The following is a 26,496-nucleotide window of genomic DNA, read 5'->3' as shown; positions in this document are numbered from 1 at the left end:
AAACAATAAATAATACATACTACCAATCTCATTAAACTGAGATTGGTAGTATGTATTATTTCAGACACCATTTTTATGCAGTAAATTTAATAGCTTTAATGTTTTATAGCTTTTAACAGCTTACACTGAGTTGGGTAATATTTTATATTTTAGGACATTAATAAAATAAAGATGTTACATCTGTTATTTTAAAAGTAATTTTTATTAATAATCGCTATTGTATTATGTTCATAACTTCTTAAAAATGAAGAATATTCCAATTTGAAAATAATTGGACTGTGAAGTTTAATAGACATTTGAGATTATGTAAGTGATAAATGTTATTGCAAATTATTATATTATTTGAAATCCATAGTGCATTTATTTTATTTTAATAAAAAATTAGGTCTAAATATATTCATTTGCTAATACACTTTAGGCAAATAAGATATGTACTACTATAAATATTTGTGCAAATTACTGGATGAAACGAAAGGAATACAATGAAAATGTTCCTGAGATGGGGGAAGAGTTTTGAAAGTTTAAATAGGGCGAACTAGTAATATTTAATACGTGGCCCAAGATAAACTTGTTTTTTGGAAGGCAGCGACATGTTTGGAGTGTTCTCCATCTTTGCCACGAATTTCCCAGTATTGTACTACCTCACTCGGTTTCTAACAAATTATCTGACATTCATAATAAAAATAGTTTTGTGGTCCTTTTTGTGTACTTATTGAGCTGAATGTGTTAAGGGATGTGATGATATGAAATTTTTATGTATGCATTTATTTATTATATGTTTATTTATTAATTTTTTTTAAATACATATTTTGCTTTTTCTTATAGATGAAACTTGAACAACAGAAGTCTTTAAAATTGATTTGTACTTTCTGCAAATTCGGAGTGCTAAGTCTTCGCTTCGTTTTCAACAAAACGATTAATGAGACAAAATTAAATGAAGCATTATATATTTGGTGTAGGTTGCTGAACTTAGGATCAAATAATGTCTGTAGTGGAATGATACATTTATTTAAGGTAAAACGCACACAAAGTTAGTGCACAGTTTTTCTGAAATTTTTAAAATTACAGATAGCAAATATTATTGATCCAGAGCAGGGCCAGCCTTCTCTGTAAAGGGACCCGGGTGCAAGAAACCTTTTGGGGCCCTAAAATATTTTTTAAAGGTAAAAATTAAAGGATTCGAAATAAACGTATCGTAAAACCTCTTACTTGCAAATGATTTTGGCACAGGAAAAAAAAAAAACATTCGAAATATAACAGGTTAACATAACGTTTACTGAACACAAAACAAAAGTATTAAATAATTAAAATAAATAAATATTTAACACAAACAAAAGTAAGTTGGCTCACCAACTAGCGCACAAAAACTATTTACAATTAATTATTGTTTAAAGTAATAAAAAAATGAATTTAAGCACATAAAAAAAATAAATAGGTTTACTATTTAGGAGCCTAGTTTTACTAACACGTATATTGCTTAATATGTATTTAATTAAATATGCGATTTTTTTGCTATGTCATTAATCATTTCCGAAAAATTACAATTTTTGGCAATTTCCTTTTCGATGCTTAATATAGCAAGTGCATTTAAGCGTTCTTCGCACATACTTGACCGAAGATAATTCTTTATCAATTTTAATTTGCTAAAAGAACGCTCTGCACTTGCTATAGTAACTGGTAACGTAAAGAAAATTTTCAATACAGTTAGCACATTTGGAAATAGTTTATTATAACTATTATTTAATATATATTGCAATATGTCTTACATTTTTTTTAGTCCAAGATCAATTCTCGTAACAAATCAATTTCCTGAATTAAGTCTTCATTTACATCTTTACTATAATATTTTACAAAATCCCTTGAGCGGTTTTCTAGTTCATTTTTTTCTAATGTTTTTATATCAGTGATTAATTTAAAATAAGAAATAGCATTGGGTATATTTTTAAATCTCTCATCTATTTGTACAATAACAGTATCAATCGCAACGTTGAAAAAGTGACATCTAAATTCCTCTACCAGGTTTAGTAAAACTTCATCTGCAAGTTCCGAAAATAATCTTTTTCTTTTTCGAATTCTTTTTTCAGGGGAAGTCTTCGGAAATATTCAAGTTTCGTGCTATCATTTTTGCGTCGTCTAAAAATGTGTTAAATTTTGATCTTAAATTTTGGATTTCATTTTTAATTTTATTCACTAAATTAATAGTGATATTAATAGCCTCAAGCAAAACCATATGCTGCACTGGCAAACACTAAAAACTAGATGTGTGGGAGTCTGTCTCCCCAGTTCAAATGCAGAGCAACAATAAAAATCAACAGAAAGTGTTAAAATTCGTAAACGTATTAAAGCTAGGAAATATATAGTGAATATTGTTATGGCACTTTCAGATATTGAATTTTGTTGAAGAGAATTAGCATTTCAATTCAGAAATTGTCTGCTGACTTTTATCTTTGACTCGCTCGATCTTTTGTTAATACCGCACCAATCATACGCACATATCTTTACTGGCCTAGTACCATGGCTGTCTGTTCATTAGTCATTCGTGAAGGATTGTTCATTAAGTATCTCAAGTCTTGTAAATTACTGCTAATTTTTTCTTGAAATAATGGGAAAGCAGATGGTGCTATTTGGGTAGGATGCACACAAGAAAACTGCTCTCTAGGCAGGAAATAGCAATTGCAATATATAAGCGGGGATTTTACGAAAAAAACTGAAAACTTTAGTTTTTCAGTTTTTTTCGTAAAATTTTATTTATTAGATATAAATAAAATTTTATATAAAATTTTATATAAATTTATTTATATTAGATATAAATAAAATTTTATAAAAAAAATTTTCGTAAAATTTTTAACTTATTAGATATAAAAGGAAATTTGCTTTTATATCTAATAAGTTAAACATATTAATTGACAATAAATACTTCCAATCCATATTTTAATGACTTACGATTTAATAAAATACAAATACAAATACACTTTAGAAAACGGATACGTTCTTTACGAAACATGAAAAGATATATCAAATGATGGTAAAGGAGTCACGCTACGTAGGTCTGGATGCCTGACGAATAATGCAACAACTGCTGGACAAAACTTGTACATCAGTATATCGCGGAGATATATTGATGGCTTGGAAATAGGATGTTTGTTTCTAATTTTCTTATTACTTATTATTATGAAACAGTTGGTAGAGTTTAATTAATTATTGCATTTTTATTTGGTATAGCTGTACTTAATAAAATCGTATTATGTTAAGATATATGTCAGCGAAGATGTTTGAAATGTATTTTTTTATTTAATTATTTTTTAAGACGAGCCCTGGGTTGCGTGCCGGAAAAAGGTCATTGGCGTGCCACGTTTGGAAGGCATGTTAAGGGTTGTCCACTCCTGCTCTGGACTAACCATATATAAAGAATATAATAAATATTTTTTCAACGGTTTCGATAACGAGCCAAATGATATAAATGTGTAACAGATTAGGAAAAAACTAATGATGAATCAGGCATTTTAGGGTAAAAACGAAATCATGTTTGTTAATTTTTATACACTGCATTAAGCAAAAACCCTAATATAATAGAGAAACACAGAGATATTATTATTACCGGGGGCCCTAAAATCCTGTCGATGAAATCCCTTTAGTTATAAGCAAAATTAGAAGAAGAAAAAATAAATAAATAAATACGTTTCCGCAAATGTGTTTCCGACTGTGCCCACTCCATCGTGGGGCCCGGGTGTATTGCACCCATGCACCCCCCGAGATGGCCGGCCCTGATCCAGAGTTACGATTATACTTTATTTATATCTTTTGTTACCATTGAAAATGTTTTTGCGTTGTTCTCGCAAACGACAACGTGATTGGAATGCTGAAATTCTTACCTCTTATCTACGTATGCACCTGCTAAGAATCCTTATACAAATAAATCATGTGTACTTTTGTTTACGTTTGTTTCATGGCTCTTTTTTTTATTCTTGAAGCATTCGCCTAATACTTTTTTCTTCATGTTCAGAACATGCTACAAGACATATTAAAACGCTCACTTCTCTCGCCAGAGGAAATATGTGGGATTTTACTAGGAGATGAATGTTATGAAATTTCAAATCCTGTTGTGAATTGGACAGTGCCCTTACCTCCAATTCCCAAACCGCCTGTAGTGCCCATTGCTCCTCCAAAGGTAAGACATGATTGGTTTTATAAACTTCGCTTAAATACTTTTCTTTTCAATTTGCATTTTTTTTTTTTTTAAGAAATTAGCCGTCATTTAGCGTAGTGCTTCCCAAACTTTTGGATGTAAAGCCCCCCCCCCCTTTGGAAAAATTAAAATATTTCACGGCCCCCGTCGAAAAAAAAAAATTGTATTACAGACATACATTTATTACACATATTTATATTCAATACAGAACATACACAGCGAATATTGCAAAAATCAAATGCAAATATTACATTTTAGCATCTTTCATACACATTTGACATGGCACACTTAGTCTTAAAATATTTTAAATTTGTTTTCATTATTTCACGGTCACCCTCCCCTCAACATAACTAACGGCCCCCAGTTTGGGTAGCGCTAGTCTAGTGCATCGGTTCCCAACCGGTGGTACGCGTACCCGCCAGGAGTACGTGCTGGACCGTTCAGGAGTACACGAAAAATAATCAGTAATGGCTGAAAAACAAGTAAAGTAAACAAAATGCAAAACGTTAGTTATGGAACAATAAATGTTAAGTTTGAATCACCGCTAATGGAGGCGCTTCAAAACTAGCTCACATTAGCGAATGGTGATTGGTGAGGGCGTGGCTATGAACCCCTTCCCCAAACCACTCTTCTACCAATCATTACGTGCAGTTCATGCGTCATTTTTGTCACCCATTCTCCTTTCCAGAACAATTGCATGTTACTAAGAAATGACCTTCGCGATAACGAATCTTCTACTGACTTCCATTTGCGACGTTTCTAGAACTTCTCCAAAAATATAAATAGTCTGTAGCCAGACTGTTTCATCAGGTCAGTTATTGACTGAGTATAAGTAAGTGCGTTGTCTTTAATTGTGATTCTTTTCAAGTAGTTTTTATTATTTAATGTTTAACGTAGTTTCAGTTATTATTGTCAGTGATTTTTAAGCGTGTCAGTTATGGATCAGTGGTTGAAAACAGGAATGGTTAAGAAAAACCAATACTTGATGTGGATTATAACCCGTCGTCAAGTGTTTCTCAACACTCCGCAGCTAAGAGTATACCCACACCGGGAGATAGTACAAAGGCACGTGCCTCAAGTACTACACAAGAAAAGGAAATACTGTGGAGAGCATATTAAATGTGGGTTTTCATTTGCAGGGGATGATGATTGTCCTAACCCTGTGTGTTGTTGTGTGTGTGGAAGTATTATTCAACGGTTGCATGAAACCGTCTCTACTCATGCGACGTTTAGAAACTACTTTTAAAAACAAGGGGTACAATTATAGAAATGGGTTTAAAAGGGATACACACGTTGAAAAACGTTGGGAACCACTGGTCTAGTGCGTTCTCTTTGGCCTCCGCAGCTCAATCGGCTTCGACAATGTCCTATGGCTGGATAGACCTAGGTTCGGATTCCCTGTAGGATACGAACAACCTTTATCAGCACTTTGTCAATTGAAGGTGAGTTAGCCGATCTTATTCCTATCTGAAACTTGGGTTTTTCGTTTTTATCATAAAAACGCAAACTGGCCAGAAGAACACATGGAATGTACACACAGAAATGCACACTACACCATAAGAACGCACACAATTTACAGAGAGAAAAAAAAAAAAAAAAAGATACTGTTGTTGGTGATGAGTAGTAGATGGTGGTAGTCTCGTGCGTAGGTGAAAAATTAAGTGGTAGGAGACAGTGGCGCATCGGAATTTAATCTGGGGGGGGGGAGTTGAGTAGACGATCTGAGAATATACACTACGCATCGCATACGACCTATGACTGAGCATCAGCAGTGATCGCTAATTCATAAGTAGTATAGAAATAGAAGACACGACACAACATAAATTTAAAAAATGAATTTTAATTAGAAAAAGATTTGTGGAAAATTTCGAGTTTTTTTCCTTTTTCTTTGGGGGGGACCAGCAGGGCCGACGGAAGTGGGCATGCGGGCGCCGTCGCCAGGGAGCGGTTCATAAGTTAATTTTTAAGAAACAAAATTTTTATCATAAAAACAAAAAATTCTTAGAATGATCAACACTAAAATATATAAGGCCGGATACACCGAATAAAATTTATTAGGTTTGTTATTTTTTTTTTCTAATTAGTAATAAAATAAATTTGTAAATCCTTGCTTAAATTCGAACACTTCTGCCTTCCTTTTTTTAAAGTCGAATTACCACACGCTAATTTTTGGTTTTCGTTTTAGTCATGAAACTAGAGCAATAATAATAATAATTTAAAAAAAACGCCAATCGCTTCTTTTCCTCTGAGAAAAATTAGTAAGACTTTCACATCATCATCAGTCATCACTATTTATAAACAAATTCAAACCGTTTCAGATTATAAGTGCGAGATCAAAAATTGCATTATTGCATAAAAGAATTAAAGAGTACATTAAAATTTGCGTGATTTTAATTAAGTGAACTGCGGGTCGCGATCAATGTTTTTTTAAAAAAACGAAATGAAAATATCAGTGTATCTCATAGATTTTGTAGCTTTAACACATTCCGCCCGGGGGGAGTGTCATATCCCCTACATTTTCCTTCCAGAGAAAACTTACTTGACTGCATATTTTACATCTCTTCCGCTCAACGCAGAAGGGATGTAAAATAATATATATAATAAGTTATTATGCATTATGTTTTTCATTCTCCCCGATGTAGGAGCTGACCCTAGAGATAGTGCAATACCACGGCAACTCGGGGAAAAGGTGGAGAAAGCTACACGCATTACGCCGCTTTCCAAAAAATCGGTTTAATATCTTGGAGACAAATTAGGCTCCTGTCAAACATTAGCGGATATCAACATAAACAATTTTGGCTTCTCCACTGTTTAGTTAATATAAGGGTGTACTATTTGTTCTTGTCCGCTTAATATCTTATATGACTCGAGTTATTAAACTAAGGCGAGTTGCTTGTATCTTGCTCCACCTTTTCCGTGATTCGCCTAGTTTTTTACAACTTCAGTTCCCAAAGCGTCTCGCTTCTCGGACTGTATATTGTGTATGTGTGTCTGTGCTGGGTCAAGATGTAAAATGTGTTTATTGTGAGTCCAAGTCAAAAAAGTTTGAAAAACTCTGCTGTAGGACATCTGGAATACATATTACAAATGGTCTACAATTTACTTTTTTCCTTATGGAAAAAAAAACGATAGAAATACTCGTATTTTATTGCCCTAAGCTTTAGATTGATATACCGTAGCGCTTACTCTACGTAGAGATAGCAGAAATATTTTATACTAATCTTGAAATTTGAATAATGATTCAAAGCGCCTGATAACAGGATTATCACATCCTTAGTCATGAAGTGTGATAGCAAAATTAGCGCAGATTGCACCGAATACCTCATGTGATCCCTAAAGATAGTTTTGGTTTCGAAACCATTTACTGTTGCTAGCATATCATTTTGGTTTCTTTGCAGAAAGTGAGAGGAGGTTCGTTTTTGAATTAGAAACTTTTTTCGGTTTGTATATTTATTCGTTCTATTAAATATTAAATAAGTATTTCGAAGTGTAACATAGTTTTAGCCAATTTACCATATTGTGTTATAATTATATATAACTGTGAATATTATATTTTCTTATTTTATATATTGTATGCAAAAAAAAAAAAAAATGAACAGTAAATTCAACAAACGATTAGCCACTTTTCTTTGACGTACCGCTTCATGAGTCAAAGCAATATATAATGTATAGAGTACGTAAGCCTATTAGTAAAGAACTTATGTACAACCATAAGTGAGAAAATAATTGCAGACAACTGTAACATAAAAAAAAAGTGCATTTCGTAGTAGCATATTTTTAAGAAAAATTATTCATTATCACAACGGTGGAACCAAAACTTTTATAAATGTATTCGTGATAGAATTTTGTTATACCTATGCTACTAAGATAGTCCAAATGAAACATTTCCACAAATTTGAATAATGATTCAAAGTGACAAATTATTATTATTTCAAGTTGTTTTGCCAATAAAAAGAAAATTTTAACATATCTTTCATCAATCTGTCTTGAACCTATCTGGGACTTGAGTAAGAAAAAAATGACAATTAATGTACAGCATTGTACGCATTGACCAAATACAGGAGCATATTATAGAAGCATATACAGTTTTTGCTTGCAGAGTGGTATATGAGATGAATAGGTTGCCAGAGGTTACTCTGCATTGTGCCATAGTGCTGTTAGTGAATGAGATTAAAGAGAGGCATGATAGCCATTGTGAACTGTTACTGTGGGCAAGGCCATATTAATAGGCCCACAACTCTACAACGGGAGGAAGCCCCCCCCCCCCCTGAGGTTGTAGAGTCCAATTGTCCCATATAAGTATCTAAGCCAGGAACAAATAAAACTTATGAATTTACATTTATATATTTTAATCCAAAATGTTGGATTAAATTCTTTAATCCAACATTTTGACTGATAAACATTCAACATCAACTTGGTCTAAATTTGATCTAAATTTATTTGTAGGGATAAATATGTTACATGAAGCTACAGAGGCAGTACAAAATTTCAGAGACAAGTTTTCAAAAGTAAAAGAAACTACTAGCTTAGACTTTCAGACAAGAAAGTTCTTTGATGTGCTAAATGAAGATCAATTGGCTGACCCAGAAAGCTATTTTAATATTAATGTATTTATGCAAACATGCGTAGTAGATGTTCAGTAGTAGTGGAGACAGAGAGTTGTACAGTAGGTATCCTCTCGCGATGAGTCTTCGGACTCCTTGGAGGTGTCACGAATAATAATAATAATAATAATGAATGTTGCCATGTACCAATGTCTGTTGTTGAGGTGGGTAAAGAAAAGAAAAAAACAGACTCTTATTACCTATAGAAATTTTGTTGGCTCTCAATTTCCTCCTTGGCCAGAAATCAAACCTATATACTGTATATATATCCATATATACATAATTTTTTTAAGTGCACCCTACCCACAAAGGTTGTATGCCTAGAGTACATTAGTACTGTGTGTTTTGTCCCTTTACAGCAAGAGAGACCAAACATGCAACTTTTTTCAAGGCCCTTCAAGCTTTTCAGTAAACAGGGTTACTCTTCCCAAGTAGATGCTAAGTTTTTATGGTGTTAAGGAGACCACAGATATCATATGTTTGTGCCAGGAAAGGCCAGAAACCATTAGCCAGGAAGAGAAATTTGGATCAAATCTGATCAAAGGTTAGTGATGCACAATCTGTTTTATAAGAAATAAGACAGACTACATACTGACAGCATTTACAAAGTTGCCTTTACCCCATCGAAGAGTGACAAGGTAGTCGATGTTCAAGGGCTTACTTGCTTGAATAATCAAGATATTAAGTAAAAAAACTGTTAACACTTAATGAGAAAATAATATATTTATTAAAACACTAATATTTTGCTGGTTTTCTACCCAGCATCATCAGGGTGCAATGATAATTGCAATAAGTACACAGTAGTAAATTAAGTTAGTGTATACTTCACATAGGATCAAATGGCAAAAATCATCTATATTACATAGACGTCATTATAAGTCTGAGAGACTGTTCTTAGCATCAGCTGTGAAACACTCTCCCGAACTCAACAAGTATGGTTGCATTAATTTACCAAAGATCTTGGAGACTATAATTTTAAAACCTAATAGCCAGACTTCTAAATTAACTCTGTAGTTAGCCAATCCATAGAGGTGCCAAGTAAGGACATTAAGTGTCAGTTATAATTTAAATTGTTGCCACAGTTACTTAGTTTAATGCTGCTTGCCTATTGTAGTTATCATTGTGCTCTGATGATGCTGGGCAGAAAACCAGCAAAATATTAGTGTTTTAATAAATATTTTTTCCCTCTTGGTGTTGTTTATACCATTAAGCATTATTATGAGTAATGAATGACAGCTAAGCCTTTCTTTATGTATCATCATACTTCCTTATCACTTCTTGTCAATGTCCTTAATCATAGCAGCAGTATGCAGTGTGCTCTTTGCAGATCTTACAGTGTATCCTTTGGTAGTTTGATAACCCTTAGGTTGGTAATTCCTCTGTAGTACTATTGAAAAAGACCCAAGTTTGATCCTCATAGTGATGAGAGAAATCTTTATACATATGAGTTTTTTTTTTTAAACTAAAGTTGAGTTAGCCAATCACTTATGGGTAGGATATTTTTCCTGAGTTTTTCATCCTGCATACAAGTCAAAATCCCCCCTCCTCTGAATTACTAAAAACAAAACCACCCTTTAACAAATCCTTGCTGCCCTCTATAAACCATCATCATCACCTATTTCTGTACACATGTTCTTACCAATTTCTACAAAATTTTAACCAAAATTAGTCTGTTGCATGATCTTTTATGAAGTCACAATATTATTATTACGGGTATCTCTATGGAGTCATTATTATTATTATTATACGGGTATCTCTATGGAGTCAGTAGACTCATTGCGGGAGACCCAAACCAGCAAAACAATATCTGTCATATCTCTTCTTGAATTCATTTACAGATGAAGAACTCACAACTAAGTCAGGCAATGAATTCCACTCATTCACCACCCTCCAGGTAAAAAACCTTGTTCTCACACCCTTGTTAACCACACTCTTCTTTAATTTCCAGGGATGACCTCTTGTTCTTCCATCACTATCACACAGCTGAAACATTTCCCCTGCATCAATCCTATAAAAAACCTTCAGTAATTTAAATGTTTCTATCATATCCCCTCTTCTCCGCCTATCAACCACTTGTTTCTTCTTAGGAAGTTGCCAGATATTACTAAACAACTAGGAGCTCTGTCAATTCCTTCACACATTCTCTCAAAAGATGGGTGAATTCTACAAAATTTTAACCAAAATTAGTCTGTTGAATGATTTATGAAGTCAAAATAATACACACTTGTTTCTCCTTAGGAAATTGACCAGTTGCCAGATATTCACTAAACAACTAGGAAAGCAGCTCTGTCAGTTCCTTCACACATTATCTCAAAAGATGTGGTGAATTCTTATCCAGTTACCATTTTATTGACATTCAGAATATACATCAATATTGTTATTATTATTATGATGATGATTTTAACAACTCTATTGAATCCAAAGACTCATCAAAAAGGCACTTGGTATCACACAATTAATTCTGTCTACACTATTTTATCCTCCATCTGCAAACTATTCCATCTCTGAGAAAAAGTCCTGTTACTTCTGTATAAGATTGACTAAACCACTTTCAATTGAAAAAGTCCATCTGAAGATTGCTCTTGTCATGTTGAGAACTGAACTCTGCTCTTTCAGTTGAAGGACACATTGTTTGACCTATTATTATTATTGGTGTCAGTTACTGCACTGTGCAGGCACTAATCTCGAATTTGTATATAGTCTATAAATAAAGTGCTAAAACAGAACCTAATTAAATTAAAGATACCAAAAAATTTTATTCTTGGTTTAATCCTTTATCCAATTTTGCATGTGAAGTATATCTTTACAACTGGGCTGCTTGTGTATTATTATTATTATTATTGTTGTTCCGGGAAACTCCAAGGAGTCGACAGACTAATCGAGGGAGGCCCTAACATCATGTCTGGAACAACTATTCAACATTCACACAGTATCTATCATATCTTGCCTTGAACTCATTCACGGTCGTAGCACCCACAACAGACTCTGGAAGCTTATTCCACTCATTCACCACTCTCCAAGTAAAGAACCTAGCTCTAACACCCTTGTCAACCACGCTCTTGCCCAGCTTCCATGCATGGCCCCTAGTCCTCCCTCCTCCCACCACCAGTCATATTTTCAAAAATATCTTCTGGATCAATCTTATAAAAACCCTTCAGTAATTTGAATGTCTCAATCATATCACCCCTCCTTCGCCTATCGTCCAATTTCTGCAACCCACAAATCCTCAACCTATTCTCATAAGGTTCATTCCACAGTCCTGCTATCATCTTGGTCACTCGTCTTTGGACCCTCTCCCCTTCCTCCCCATCACGAAGAAACCCTGGTGCCCATAACTGGGCACAGAAGTCCAGATGGGGTCTTATCAAGGCTCGATACAGAGGAACAACAACTTGTTTGTCTCTGCATGTTAAAGTATTTTTCATAAGCCAAGTGATTTGGTGAGCTGTTTTAGTCACTTTTGCAATGTGCCCCCTAAACTTCAACTCCCTATCCACCAGCACTCCCAAATCCCTGGCCTCATCAATCTCCTGGAGTACGGTTCCACCAATGCGATATACCGCTGCTGTTCTTTTCACCCCAAAGTGCATAACCTTACACTTTACCACATTAAACTGACATCCATTTTTCCTAGCCCAGTCTTCCAAACTATCCAAATCATCCTGTAAAATTTTGACATCCTGTGCACTCACAATTGCTCTACACAACTTTGCATCATCAGCAAACAAGTGAACACTTCCTCTCAAATCCTTTCCAATATCATTGATGAACAAATTGAAAAGCAGTGGTCCAAGAACAGAGCCCTGCAGCACTCCACTAGTCACAAGATGTCTTTTTGACTCCACTCCTGAATAAACCACTCTCTGGTATCTCTCCTTCAACCACCCTCCTATCCATCTTACTAACCCTATATCTATCCCCATCTGCTCCAGTTTACTGATTAGGGTTCCATGTGGTATCCTGTCAAAGGCCTTGGCAAGGTCCAGTAGTATCACTGTAAACCCATTACCCTTATCCAGTTCAGCCGTCACTGTGTTATAAAACGTGAGCAAGTTACTGAGGCATGATCTACCCTTCACAAAACCATGTTGTCCCCCATAGAATATCCCATTTTCATCTATCCAATCCTGTATTCTTTTCTTCTTGACTAATTTCTCTAAGACCTTGACAATGATTCCTGATATGCTAATCGGTCGGTAATTTACAACAGCAGTCTTGGAACCACCTTTATGCAGTGGAACTATTTTCACCTCCTTACCCGCTCGGGACTAACCCGGACCCGAGACTCAAATTAAACAAAATGGTCGAGGGTACTGACAATTCTTTAGCTGCTTCTCGTACTACACGAGATGGTATACCATCCAATCCCACAGATGTATTGACATTGAGGTTATGCAATAGACTACTCACCTCCACTTCATTCACCACAATTCCCGTATAATCTACTGGTTTATTCGTTTCTGCAATGTCACCACCTGGATGATATATTCTTGCAAAGTGCTCACTCAGTAACTTAGCTATCTCAACTGATTCAGTTACCTCCCTACCATCGGCATTCTTTAAAATCATTCTGCCATTTACATTTTTCCTTTTACTTGCTACATATCTAAAAAACTGTTTAGGATTCTCTTTAGCCTGCATGGCCAATGTTCTTTCGTAATCCTTTTTTGCTTTTCTTACCACACTCGTCACTCTTCTGGCCTGCGCTTTATACCGTTCATGTGCCTGCCGGTCATCTTTCTCCTTAAATTCCCTCCATAGTTGTTTCTTTTTTTGCAGCTCAAGCTTAATGGTGTTATTCATCCATTTAACCCCTACTTGATTTATTATTCGGACTCTAGGTATACAGTCAGCCATTGCTTCATGCAAGCACTTCCTAACTACCTCCCATGCACTATCAACTTCTGGTCCTTGCAGTTGTACATGCCATGGCACTGAGCCAATCAAACTCCTAAGCTTGTCATACTTTCCCGCCCGATAATTCCACATATACCCTGTCTTAATTGAAAATTCTACACCTTTAGCCACCTCCCAAGTCAAGACCCTATGATCACTCTCACCGATTGGTGGCAATGTGGTCATATTTGTTACAGCCAAATCCTCAGATGTAATTACTAGGTCAAGCACTCTCTGACCCCTAGTATTTTCCATTACATGCTGTCGCAGATAGTTATCCCTTTAATAACCGCATAAAATCCAATTCCTTCCTCCCGTGTGTCCTCTCCTCACTCCAATCAATGTGACCATAGTTGAAATCTCCCATAATAATCACCCTCCTTCCACTCATTTCTTCTATTTGTTTGTGCATACTGTCACCACCATCTTTTCCATCACCTGGTCTATAGCAGCACCTAATTGTATATTTAGTTCTGCTAGCCACAATCTCACACCAAATGGCCTCAAATGTGCTCTTTTCTCTATCCTGCAATTCAACTTCTATTCTCCTTGGCTGTAGCTCATCAGCTATCATCAACAATACTCCTCACCCCATTTTATTCTCTCTGTCATTCCTGAACACACTATACCCATCACATTCAATCCCACCAGGTATATCATCTACAGTCAGCCATGTTTCACTAATACCAATAACCTGTGGTCTGGAAGTGCCAACCATGGCCAAAAACTCTTCCTTCTTGTTCCTAATACTCCTAGTATTAGTGTACATGAATTTAAGACCCCCATTAGTCCCAACCCTACCTTGATGCCTTATATTAACTATCCCACTCTGGTTTGTTGTCCTTATTTGCTCTAGCATATTATATTCATTCTTACATTCAACTGCCTCTAAGGACTGTATATCTACTCCCCCCCTTAACAAATCTAGTTTCCCTGAATTTGCACATCCACTACAATCAGCAACACTCTCTGAAGTCTTCTTACACCATAACCATTCAAATGCAGGCCATCCATCTTATATAGATCCTTTCACCCATCAAACTCACTCCACACATCCACAAATTCCACACCACTCGTCATACATAACCCACGCATAAAGTCATTCGCAATTATGGCCCTCCTTTTAAACATTTCACTGTCATACCGTGGCAAAAGACTAATCATTCTAACTCTCTCACTCTTTTCTTTTGCTACCTCAAACAATTCATTCAGGTCTTCTATCATTTCCATTTTATCTCCTTTCAAATCATTCGTACCTGCCACAACAATCATTTCTTTCACCCTTTCCTTTTGCTCTCTAATAGACTCAGTTACATCCTTTATGGTCGCACCAGGTTGGTACGATTTTGTCAAATCCTCTACTAACACACCTCGTGAGACTGGATGTAGTCGGTGTTCTCACTAAAGCCAAACCTCCAAAATCCAACTTATCCAAAAACGAATATACAGCCCTACAAGAATTAAAAAACAACAAAAAAATAGTAATCACCAAAGCTGATAAGGGAAGCGCCACTGTGGTACTCAATCAAAAAGACTACAAACGTAAGCTAAATTCCTTAATACGAGACCGTACTACTTACCTCCCCATTGAATATAATCCGACCAGCTCTCAGATTAGAACTATCCACAGACTCCTTAAGAAAGTCACTTCTTGGCCTGTGGAAGTCACCAACAAGCTTAAACCTTATAACTCTAGACCCCCCCGATTATATGGACTCCCAAAAATACATAAACAAAATGTGCCATTACGTCCCATAGTGGATGGCATTGATTCCCCCACATATAAATTAGCCAAACATTTAGCCAAAACGCTCACACACTACACTGGCAACACACCATCACACATAAAAAACTCGGCCCACTTTAAAGCCAGTATAGAAAACCTCACACTCCAACACACTGACATAATGGTCAGTTTTGACGTCTCCTCCCTATTCACTAATGTCCCACTCAAAGAAACCCTTGAGCTCATCCAAGCCAAGTTTCCTCCCGATATCTCAGCCCTATTTCAGTTCACAATGAACTCAGGCTATTTCGTTTGGCAAGGAAAGTTCTACAAACAGATAGAGGGGACAGCCATGGGTTCACCACTTTCCCCACCCTTGGCCAATTTCTTTATGGAGACATTTGAAGAAAAAGCCTTAAACTCCGCCCCACAAAAACCCACTATTTGGCTTCGTTATGTGGATGATGTGTTTGCTATTTGGCCACATGGCTCAGACTCACTCCACTCCTTCCTAACACACTTAAACAACCAACATCCCAGAGTCCAGTTCACCTTAGAAAAAGAGGAAAACAACACCCTCCCCTTCCTAGACACTTTAATCACCCGCCAGCTTGATGGATCTTTGGTTTTCTCTGTTTACAGAAAACCCACCCACACTGGCAGATACATTCACCAGCAATCCCACCCCCCCCCTCACAACAATATGGGGTGATAAAAACACTATATAACAGGGCAAAATTAATCTGCTCAGATGACAAGGCCCTGACTATGGAACTAAACCACATCCTCAACACTTTCTTAGCCAATGGCTATAACCCCAAAAAAATCCAAAAAATACTAAAACCTGAAAACCACAACCCCCCTCCCCCCCTCAACAATAAAGACTACACCAAGTCTATCACTATCCCCTACATCCAGGGCACCTCTGAAAAAATAACTAATATCCTCAAGAAATATGACCTTACTTCCTGTTACAGACCATATAAAAAGTTGGCATCCCTTATCCGCTCTACCAAAGACCAACCACTTCCCCTAGACCTACCTGGTGTATACCAGGTCCCTTGCAGCTGCAAATTGTCCTACTTTGGCCAAACAGGCAGAACAACAAATATCAGGATTTCAGAACACCAAGACTACATCCGGTTTCACCAGTACAGCCGCTCTGGGCTGGCAGACCATGCCTTAGATACCCACCATAAAATTCGTTGGAAGAAGACAAAAATAATCCATCGCAGCAAGTTTAAATACGAAAGATTATTCAAAGAATCTTCAGCAGCTCTAAAAAACGTTCCTAACCTCAACAAATTTGGGTGCATGAAACTGCCCCAAATTTGGGAGACTTTCATTATGAGAACTTCAGCCCAACGGCCAAGACTACCAAATTAGCCCGCAAGAGGGCACCATTAGGACTTTAGGAACAAAATTAGTGTCTTAATTTCTTCCTCATTTGCTTTGTTAGTTCCTGTAGTGCACATACCATATCTTTATGTTCCTGAAGATGACAATGTGACATTGTCGAAATATAGAAGTGATTCATTAAAGTTGTTAATTCCGTAAATTAATTACCAGTTAACACACCTCGTACTAACGAGTCTCCATACAGCACTCTATCCTTCATTTTGTTCATGTTCACATTCATACGCCTATTTTTCCTGTCATACCTTTTATTACTGGGTGGTTCATTCAGTCGACTTTTGTTCATGCACTCTAGCTGCTGTTTTGCCCTTTCTATCGCACCATTCAACAACGCGATCTCACTCAATGCATCTATCTCATCTTTTTTATTCTCTGAGAAACCATTAATACTATCATTCACACTTTCTACATTCACACTCTCATAAGTCTCATGTACAACCTTGCCGTTTCTTGTCATATCGCTATTTTCTTCATTCTGAGGTTTGACAAAATTATCACACTCATGATCCGAAATACACTTCAATTCCTCATTCTCCCTACATTTTCTACACACATTCAATCCTTTATTATCATCTATCCACACTCCGACCGCACTTCGCAAAGCGTACATTTCACAGCTAGTACACTGACTCATTTCTTTTATACTACCGTTCTTTGATAAAGATGGCGAACCATCATTACTGGCCGCCATTTTCCTTCGTACAGGTGCCATAATTATTGCAACGTGTTTTATCAAATAATAAGTTATAACACACCAAAAACACACAAATAGACGCACTAAAATATGCAAGGCAAACAAAACCACGCAATATTAAGTAATTTTATCAACGATAATTGAAAATAATACTTATCTTATCAGGAGCTTGCACGAACACTACACACTACGATATAACCTCGAACCCACGTTCTCGAACCCGTATAGAGGCTAATGGCTTCACATCAATTGCCTTAGTATCCCATAATGCAAAGCACGGCACCCCCCCCCCCCTTCAGATGTGTATAATACTATGCATAATACAGCATTATGCATATGAGATACTAAGGCAATTAATGTGAAGTCATTAGCCTCTATATACAAGTAGTCCAGTTGTGAAGATACTTTATGTGCAAACATTGTTTGCTTACACTTGGATAAAGGATTAAACCAAGAATAATTCTTGGCATCTTTAATTCATAATATAATAAAGTGAAAAAAAACTTTCAAGAACCTATTTAATGAACAAGACTGGACCATTTATGGACTCTTGAGCAGGTGTTCATGTTGTTTTTTTTTTATTAATATTATGCAATCTTGCTGACACTGCTGATCATTTTCTATTCAAACTCTTAAAACTTTAGCAACAATTTAAAGTTGCTAAAGCAGTGACCTTTGCTTCATTAATAATCATTTGAACAGATAATTATTATCCACTTTTTACATAGAAATAATTGCTAAATGAAGCTTTCCAAGCTCTCCAGGCTTTTTTTTTTTTTTACTGAATCATACATCTTTCTAATTAGAGTGTGTGTGATGAGTGTAATGTCACAGATGTGTGGTGATAATAATCTTTTAATACCAAATGTAATATCATTTAATAATATTATTAATACCATTTAATAGTTATGATTATGACGATGTGTTTTTTTTCTGACACAAAGTGACTGACTTTTTTTTTTCGTTTGCCTTATTTTAGCCAGGATCACCAGTGACACATGTTCTCCATCTTTCTGATATTCATCTTGATCCATTATATAAAGAAGGATGTGCTGCACGCTGCAATGAACCTCTCTGCTGTCGTGCTACAAATGGGCTAGCAACTAATGGATCTGATCGTGCTGGAAAATGGGGAAATTATCAAAATTGTGACATGCCACTTCGAACTATTGATAACATGCTGCAACACATAAACCAAACTCACAAGGTATGTATCTGTGTAAAAGTGTAAACAAAATCCTTTGTTTACACTTTTTTTTTTTTTTTTGTTACTCCCACCCATGAAAGGTTGCAAACATATGGTACATTTGGACCGCGTTATGCATCATTTGACCAAGTGCCAAATTGATGTTTTTAAGATTAGTTTGACATCTGATGTATAATGATGTACCCTACCTATAAAAAATTCGAGACTGGCAGGAGTCTGTATTTTCACAGTTTTCTTTCAAAGAGCTAAATATCAAATGGAATACATTCCTAAGAAAATTTTACAAAACACGATTTTTTTCTAAAAAACATCAATTTGGCACTTGATCAAGTGATGCATAACATGGTCCATTTGTACCACAGGTAGATTAAAGTATCATTTTGATATATTTTATATTCAATAATAAATTCAAAATTAGACTTTCAGATAGCACTCTCAGTGGCTACGTCATTGCAAAAAAGAAAAAAAGGTTCCTGTGTTTTTAACTTAGGCAATTTTGTATTTCCATCTTTAATGATCTATATAAAATATATAACGGGAAGGTGTGGGTGTGGTGTCAACAGTATGAAGCCATGACCCCCGTCATGCCAGGTCAGCTCTGTGATGGTTTGGGAAGCCTTCTCATGTGACAATTAGATCCCTTAGTGGGCCACAACCACCCAGGCATGGGTCAAGGATAGTCATCTTTGTTTAGGACCATCCAATGGCCCCAAGGTCCTTGGATTTCAATCTGATTGAATCTCTTTTGGATGCAGTAGAGCAAGACATCAGATCCCAGTATCCAGGATTAATGTCTAAGGCACAGTTGTGGATAGTGCTGCAACAGCTATGGCTGAAATTACCTCCAGCAACATCTGGCATCTGGTGGAGTCAATGCCTCACAGAGAGTGTACTCTCTCTGAGACATTGACTCCACCAGAGAGAGAGTACAAGCTGTTATTCATGCTCGAGGAGGAGGACCGATACTCTATTAGGTAGGTATCTCTAATGTTTTGTCCATTATGCCAGTTCAACATTGTGAAATGCCAATCAGTATATTTTAGTTTGAAGAGAGTGCAGAAAGCACATAATAGCAAAAGGATTTATTATTATTATTATTATTATTATTATTATTATTATTATTATTATTACATGACATCTCCAGGGGGGTCCAAAGACTCATCAAGGGAGGGAACCTACTCCACCAACTACAACGAACTGCAACTACTTTTGCATCTACAGCAACGCCATCTACCGCTGACCACCATCAGTAGTATTTTCACAGACAATCACAAACATCCATACCCACAGCTGGATTCGAACCCGCAGCCTTTTGGCTGGAGAGCAGATATGCTAACCATGCAGCCAACCAGACCAGCTCAGAAACTGTCGATCATCACACCTCAGGTTTTTAGTGATGTAGTTAGTGAGCTGAAGTTCAGATAACTCACTGCAAAAAGTGGTATAAATTATTCAGAGAACAGTAGCAATTCTGAGGACACTGATGTGCTAGAATCCAATATTTTGCCTTATTAAAGACCTTGATTTGGCTATCAGGACGTCTTGTGTCCATTTTGGAGAAGCAGGGAATGAGGAAACAATGGATAAGGTACAGAGAAGAGTAACTAAAGATAATATCAAGACTTTGCGCCATTGAGCATATGATTACAAATTCTGGGAATATAAGCTACAAACTTTGTTAGATAATCAGAAGTGTGGTCATATGATAGAGACATAAACTGATGGAAGGATTTTATTAACATTAGACCTTCATGCAGTCAAGCTCATCGCAAGAGATCAAAGAACCTGCACCATATCCTCTTGCTCACATCCTCTTACACAACTTCAGAGATGGCTAGTTGTCCTGCTCATGTCTCCCTCCATAGCATCCATAATGCAATGGGAAGAACAATGGTATGTTGCACCCTTTGATTGGAAAAGGCCTAAGTTCGATTCTTGTCATGGCAAGAGGAATCTTTATATGAGTGTTGTTCAGTTGAAGGTGAGTTAGCCAATCTCGTATCGAGGTAGCAGGTTTTTTCTCCTGGAAACTTGGGTTTTTCATTCTGCATAAAGACAAATCAGCCTTCAGGACACACACAAAAAATACTAGTGGTGATGGTAGTGGGCAGTAGATGGCATCGGTGTAGATGATGGAGACAGGTAGAAGTGGTGGAGATGGAGAGTTGTAGAGTAGGTGCCTTTCCTCAATGAGTCTTTGGACTCCTTGGAAGTGCCACGAAATAATAATAACTCCTTGCCAACTTATATGTCTTAGACATATCTTCTCCTGTCCACCCCCCCCCTCCTCTTTTTCACAAGGCTCTGCAAAGAGCATTTCCTCAATGTCTTCATACCCCACATTTTACAGACCAGAAACCACCTTACTCAGTCGTCTCTGAATCCTTTCTAATATATCCTATCTCCATGAAAACTAGGTGATCAAACTTATAATAATCCATATGCAGTTTTATCAAGGATTTATACAATAGAATCATTACTTTATTTCTACATGGAAAAGGTCCTCCTCATGATTGCCATAATCTTATGTGGTCTTTAAAATTTTAGCACATACTGTGACCCATTAATTCTGTTCTCTGTGGATCACCACTTCCATACCTCTCATTTCCTCCACCTTTTCAGAATTGCTCCATCACTTTGTACACTTCACATCCCATCCATGCCTACTGAATTTAAAAACCTTTTACTTTGGCATTGAACTGGCAGCTCTGCCCACTTATCCACTTGTGGATAAGGAGTGTAATAATCATGCCTAACACACTATATATTCGAGGTTATTATTATTATTATTCAGGCCTCCATGGAGTCAAAAGACTCATCGTGAGAAGTCCCTTCTAGAAACACCAGTCTATCAAGACTCATCGAGGGTGGTCCCTCCTAGGAAACACAAAGTTTATCATTCCACTCCTTAAATGCATTGACCGTTCTCGCCCTCACCACTCCATCAGGCAATGCATTCCATGGTTCAACCACCCTCCATACAAAGAAACCACCCCTCACCCTTTTTCTCACTGTTTCCTTTCATAACTTCCAGGGATGGCCCCTTGTCATGACTCCTTCCCACTGTTCAACTAATGAATGTTAATTCCGTTAAACCCTGTAACTACCTCTCAACAGTTTAAATGTTGAGAGGTGGTTACAGGGAATGATTGAGACTATGATAAAAGTCTCAATCATATCACCTCTCCTTCTTCTATCCACCAAACTCTGCAGTCCACACTCCCTCAGCCGATCCTCATAACTAACATTGTACAGTCCTGACACCATTTTTGTTATCCGCCTTTGTACCCTTTCCACAGTTAATTTATCCCCTTCAAATCCTGGGGACCAGATCTGAGAACAGTAGTCTAAATGTGGTCTGACAACGGAACGATAACCATTTTATCTCTGCAAGTCAGTGTCCTTCTCATTATTGCAGCAATCCTCTGTGTTACCTTCACTACCTTTTGCAATATGTCCCCTAAATTTCAGGTTTCTATCAATCATCAACCCCAGATCTTTTGTCTCCCCTACTTCCTCTAGTTTAACTCCTCCCATAGAGTATGCAGCGTTCCATTGATGTGTCCCAAACCTCAAGACCTTGCATTTTGCTGTATTAAACTGACATCCCCATTCATTTGCCCATCTGTCTAGCTTATTCAAATCCTCTTGCAGGGCTACACCACTATTACTAATAACCCTTCCCAGCTCATATCATCTGCAAACAACTGAATATCCCCTTGCAATCCACGGACAATGTCATTGATATAAAGGTTAAACAATATAGGTCCCATTACTGAGCCCTGTGGAAACCCACTTGTAAGCTTCTGCCTCTTTGATATTGCTCCACCATACACAACTCTCTGATACCTATTGGACAGCCAATCCTGAATCCAGTTGACCAATCTGACATCCAGACCCATGTGCTGCAACTTGAATATCAGCTTATCATGTGGCACCCTGTCAAATGCCTTTGCTAAGTCTAGGAAAATGGCAGTATATGCCTTTCCCTCATCATAGCACACCATTGAGGTGTGCTAGATGTGCATTGCACACTTGGGAAATTCATGAAGAAACAATTTTTGAGCAGTTATTAATTTTAAATAAATGGTTCTGTACTGTTACAAATATCAAGACATTCACAGTGTGACGATAAATCAGATAAGGTGAGTATTGCTGACAAAGCACGTGTTGGCTAGTCACATATGAAGTGAGAGAAATGGTCCATATGCAGAGTATGCAACAAGGGATTGCCATGCATGTTTAATAGCTAAATTCCAAGCAGCACATAGACAAGCATGTGTGTACTGAGTGAAATTTGAGTGAGAATTAAAGGTGTGTGTGCAGGCTTTCAGCAGCATGCATAGCATAATTCTATTACCAGCAGCCAAGGAGTCTTCTGTAAGTTAATTGTTTCTTGTGGTTTTCTGTTAGATAACTAAGTACTTTTTTTTAAAAAAATGACATTTATTTTATCCTTCTCAATAACAGGAAAAAGTGTTGAAGATATTATGAATACAAGGTCAAGTTAAAAATATACACATATTTATATGGTAAACCACACCCACCTTTTCCCAATATATAGGGCTTATAAAGACAAAAAAGTGAATATATAAGACATTTTTGTACTGCAAAATATGAAGTGAAATGGATTAAGCCTGTTCAATCAGTTTTCCTCTAAAAATGTTTTATTAAACAAAGAAAGAATAGATACATTAATTGACATGCAATATAAAGTTGATGTAAGCTGTCCTTTTAAGCAAGTAAAAAAGAAGAAAATTTTGACACACATTAAGATTATTATATAAATGTAATGATTTTTTAAAAAATGTTTCCTTTCCACAGCACAACACCCTTGTCAATATCCATCTTATGTCATTGCATAGTTCTCATTCTCCCTAACTTTGCATCTTTTGCAAACAGCTATGTATCTCTGATTAAACCAGTCCCAATATCATTAACATGCAAGTTAAACAATAATGGCCTGAAAACACATCCCTGTGACATACCACCAATGACTTTTCTCTTTCAGGATCAGCAAATTTGCTTAACTTGCTAATATATATATATATATATATATATATATATATATATATATATATATATATATATATATATATATATATATATATATATCACCTATCCAACTCACTAATCTAGTATCTAATACCATCCAAGTATCTAATCTAAGTATACCATCACACATACATTCATAACTTTGTTGCAATACATAATGAGATTGGTAAAACATAACCTTCCTTTGGCAAACATTTCTTCTTCTGCAGCTTCTCCCACTTAAGTGGGGTCACTGTTGATAATGAGTCTCCTCCACACCTTCCTGTCTTCGGCTGTCACCACATCCAAGTTCTTCATCCTCAAGTCCTCTTCTACCAGCTCCCTCCATCTCTTCTTTGGCCGCCCACGCTTCTGCCTTCCTTGCACATCCATCTGCATGACCCTTCTTCCCACATATTCGTCCTCCCTCCTCATCACATGACCAAACCATCTCAACCTTGCCTCCTGTATTTTCGCTCCTAAGTTCGTAACTTTCACTGTTCCCCTGACAGTCATTTCTCAGATGATCCTTTCTGGTCACACCGCACATCCACCTAAGCATTCTCATCTCTGCTACTTCCATCCTGCTGATGTTTTTTTTCCTCAGCGCCACAGTTTCTATAGCATACATCATAGCTGACCTCACTACTGTCCTATAGATTTTGCCTTTCAGATTGATCGTCACTCTCTTATCGCATAACACTCCAGCCATCTCCCTCCAGTTCCTCCAACCCGCTTGTATCCTGCATCCCACTTCCTTCTCAGCTCCTCCATCTTCTTCCACTGTTGAACCTAAGTATCTAAAGTCTCTCACCTTCCATGACATTTCCTTCCAGCTCCAGATCTGTCTCCTGTCCGCTGCCCACTGTGCAACACATATACTCTGTCTTACTTCTGCTCAGTCTCATACCTCTCTCTTCCAGTACTTTTCTCCATCTTTCCAGTTTAGTTCCTGCTTCTTCTCTTGAATCTGCACACAGCAAGATGTCATCTTCATACAACATTGTCCAAGGCGCATCTTCTCTCACCTCCTCTGTTACCACCTCCATCACAATATTAAACAGAAATGGACTTAATGCTGACCCTTGATGCAAGCCAACTGTTACTTGAAAACTTTGTCTGTCCCAGACAGGTCTGAACACTTTTCTTCACATTTCTGTACAGCAAGATGTCATCTGCATACAACATTGTCCAAGGCGCATCTTCTCTCACCTCCTCTGTTACCACCTCCATCACAATATTAAACAGAAATGGACTTAATGCTGACCCTTGATGCAAGCCAACTGTTACTTGAAAACTTTGTCTGTCCCAGACAGGTCTGAACACTTTTCTTCACATTTCTGTACATTTCCTGCAACAACCTGACATATTTCTCCAGCACCTTCTTCTCCCTTAGACACCTCCAGACTTCTTGCCTTGGCACTCTATCGTATGCTTTCTCCAGATCAATAAATGCCAGATGTAGCTCCCTTTGTTTCTCTCGATACTTTTCCATCATCTGCCGTAACCCAAAGATAGCATCTGTTGTTGATCTACTAGGCATGAAGCCAAATTGTTCCTTTGCAATCTCCACCTCCTTCCTCAATCTACCATCAAGAACCCTTTCTAGGATTTTCATTGTGTGGGACATCAACTTTATTCCTCTGTAATTTTTACAGTCTTGTGCATCCCCTTTACCCTTGTAGATGGGGACAAGAGTACTCTCCCTCCATTCCTCGGGTATATTTTCCTGTTGGCAAACTTTCATGAACAGGTCCCACAGCAGGTCAATTCCCTCTTCCTCCAGTGCCTTCCATGCCTCCACTGGAATTCTGTCGGGGTCCACCGATTTTTTCCATTCCTCATCCTCTTCATGGCCTCCGTCACTTCCACTCTACTGATGTTCTGCACCATCCCCTCAGAAGGCTGCCCATCTCCTCTGTGAGTCCTTGCATTTTCCTCATTCAAAAGTCTCTCAAAGTACATTTTCCATCTGTTTCTTATGTCCACATCCCTCCATAATACTCTTCCTTCAGCGTCTTTGATCTGCCTCACATGTAAGATGTCCTTTGCTGCTTTATTTCTACATTTTGCTAGTTGGTAAATTTTTCTCTGTCCTTCGTTTGTTTCTAATTGATCATACAGATCTTGATATGCCATGGCCTTCGCCTGTGCCACAACTCTCTTGGCTTCTTGCTTTCTCTCTCTGCACACCTCTCTGTCCTCTTCCACGCTTGACTCATACCACTCCTGCTTTGCCTTCCTCTTAGCTGTCACTGCCACTTGTACATTATTATTCCACCACCAACCCTCCTTCTGCTCTCTAATCTTTCCAGATGTCTCACCAAGCACCTTAATTGCACAGCTCAGGATTCCTTTTGAATTATGTTTTCACCAATCTTGTACACTTTCCAGTCCATCCGAAATCCTCTCTAACACCCTCTCCCTAAAACGATTCCTCACACTCTCCTCTTTTAAGCGAAACCACTTAATTGTCTTCATCCCATGGCATCCAGAGGTTCTTATCTTCGATCTTATTTTAAAGTCTGCGCACAGCAGTCGGTGTTGCTGTGCTACTTGATCTGTTGGAATTACTTTACAATTTGTCACAACCTTAAGATGTTCTCTTCTAGTCAAAAATGTAGTCAATTTGTGAACTGCTATTACCACTCCTAAATGTTATCAAATATTCTTCCCTCTTATAGAAAAACGAGTTCACAATTGCCAGATCAAACGCTACTGCAAAGTCCACAA

The 26,496-nt window shown here is 37.1% G+C and overlaps 1 protein-coding gene across 1 annotated transcript in view; it reads left to right on the top strand.

Annotated features, from left to right (window-relative positions):
* Window positions 1–4,006: 4,006 nt before the first annotated feature.
* The window catches only part of LOC150098807 (sphingomyelin phosphodiesterase-like), a 120,817-nt gene continuing 98,327 nt past the window's right edge, over window positions 4,007–26,496 (top strand). Inside the window, exons 1-2 of the mRNA XM_090405756.1 lie at window positions 4,007–4,168; window positions 18,502–18,729. Of these exons, the coding sequence (XP_090261882.1) occupies window positions 4,007–4,168; window positions 18,502–18,729 (390 nt within the window). The remainder of the gene's footprint in view (window positions 4,169–18,501; window positions 18,730–26,496) is intronic.

This window comes from Typopeltis vanoorti, chromosome 15 (genome assembly GCF_054136105.1).
Source record: "Typopeltis vanoorti isolate ZY-2024b chromosome 15, IOZ_Tvanoo_1.0, whole genome shotgun sequence".
Lineage (NCBI taxonomy): Eukaryota > Metazoa > Arthropoda > Arachnida > Uropygi > Thelyphonidae > Typopeltis > Typopeltis vanoorti.
This window is presented reverse-complemented; position numbering and strand designations above follow the sequence as displayed.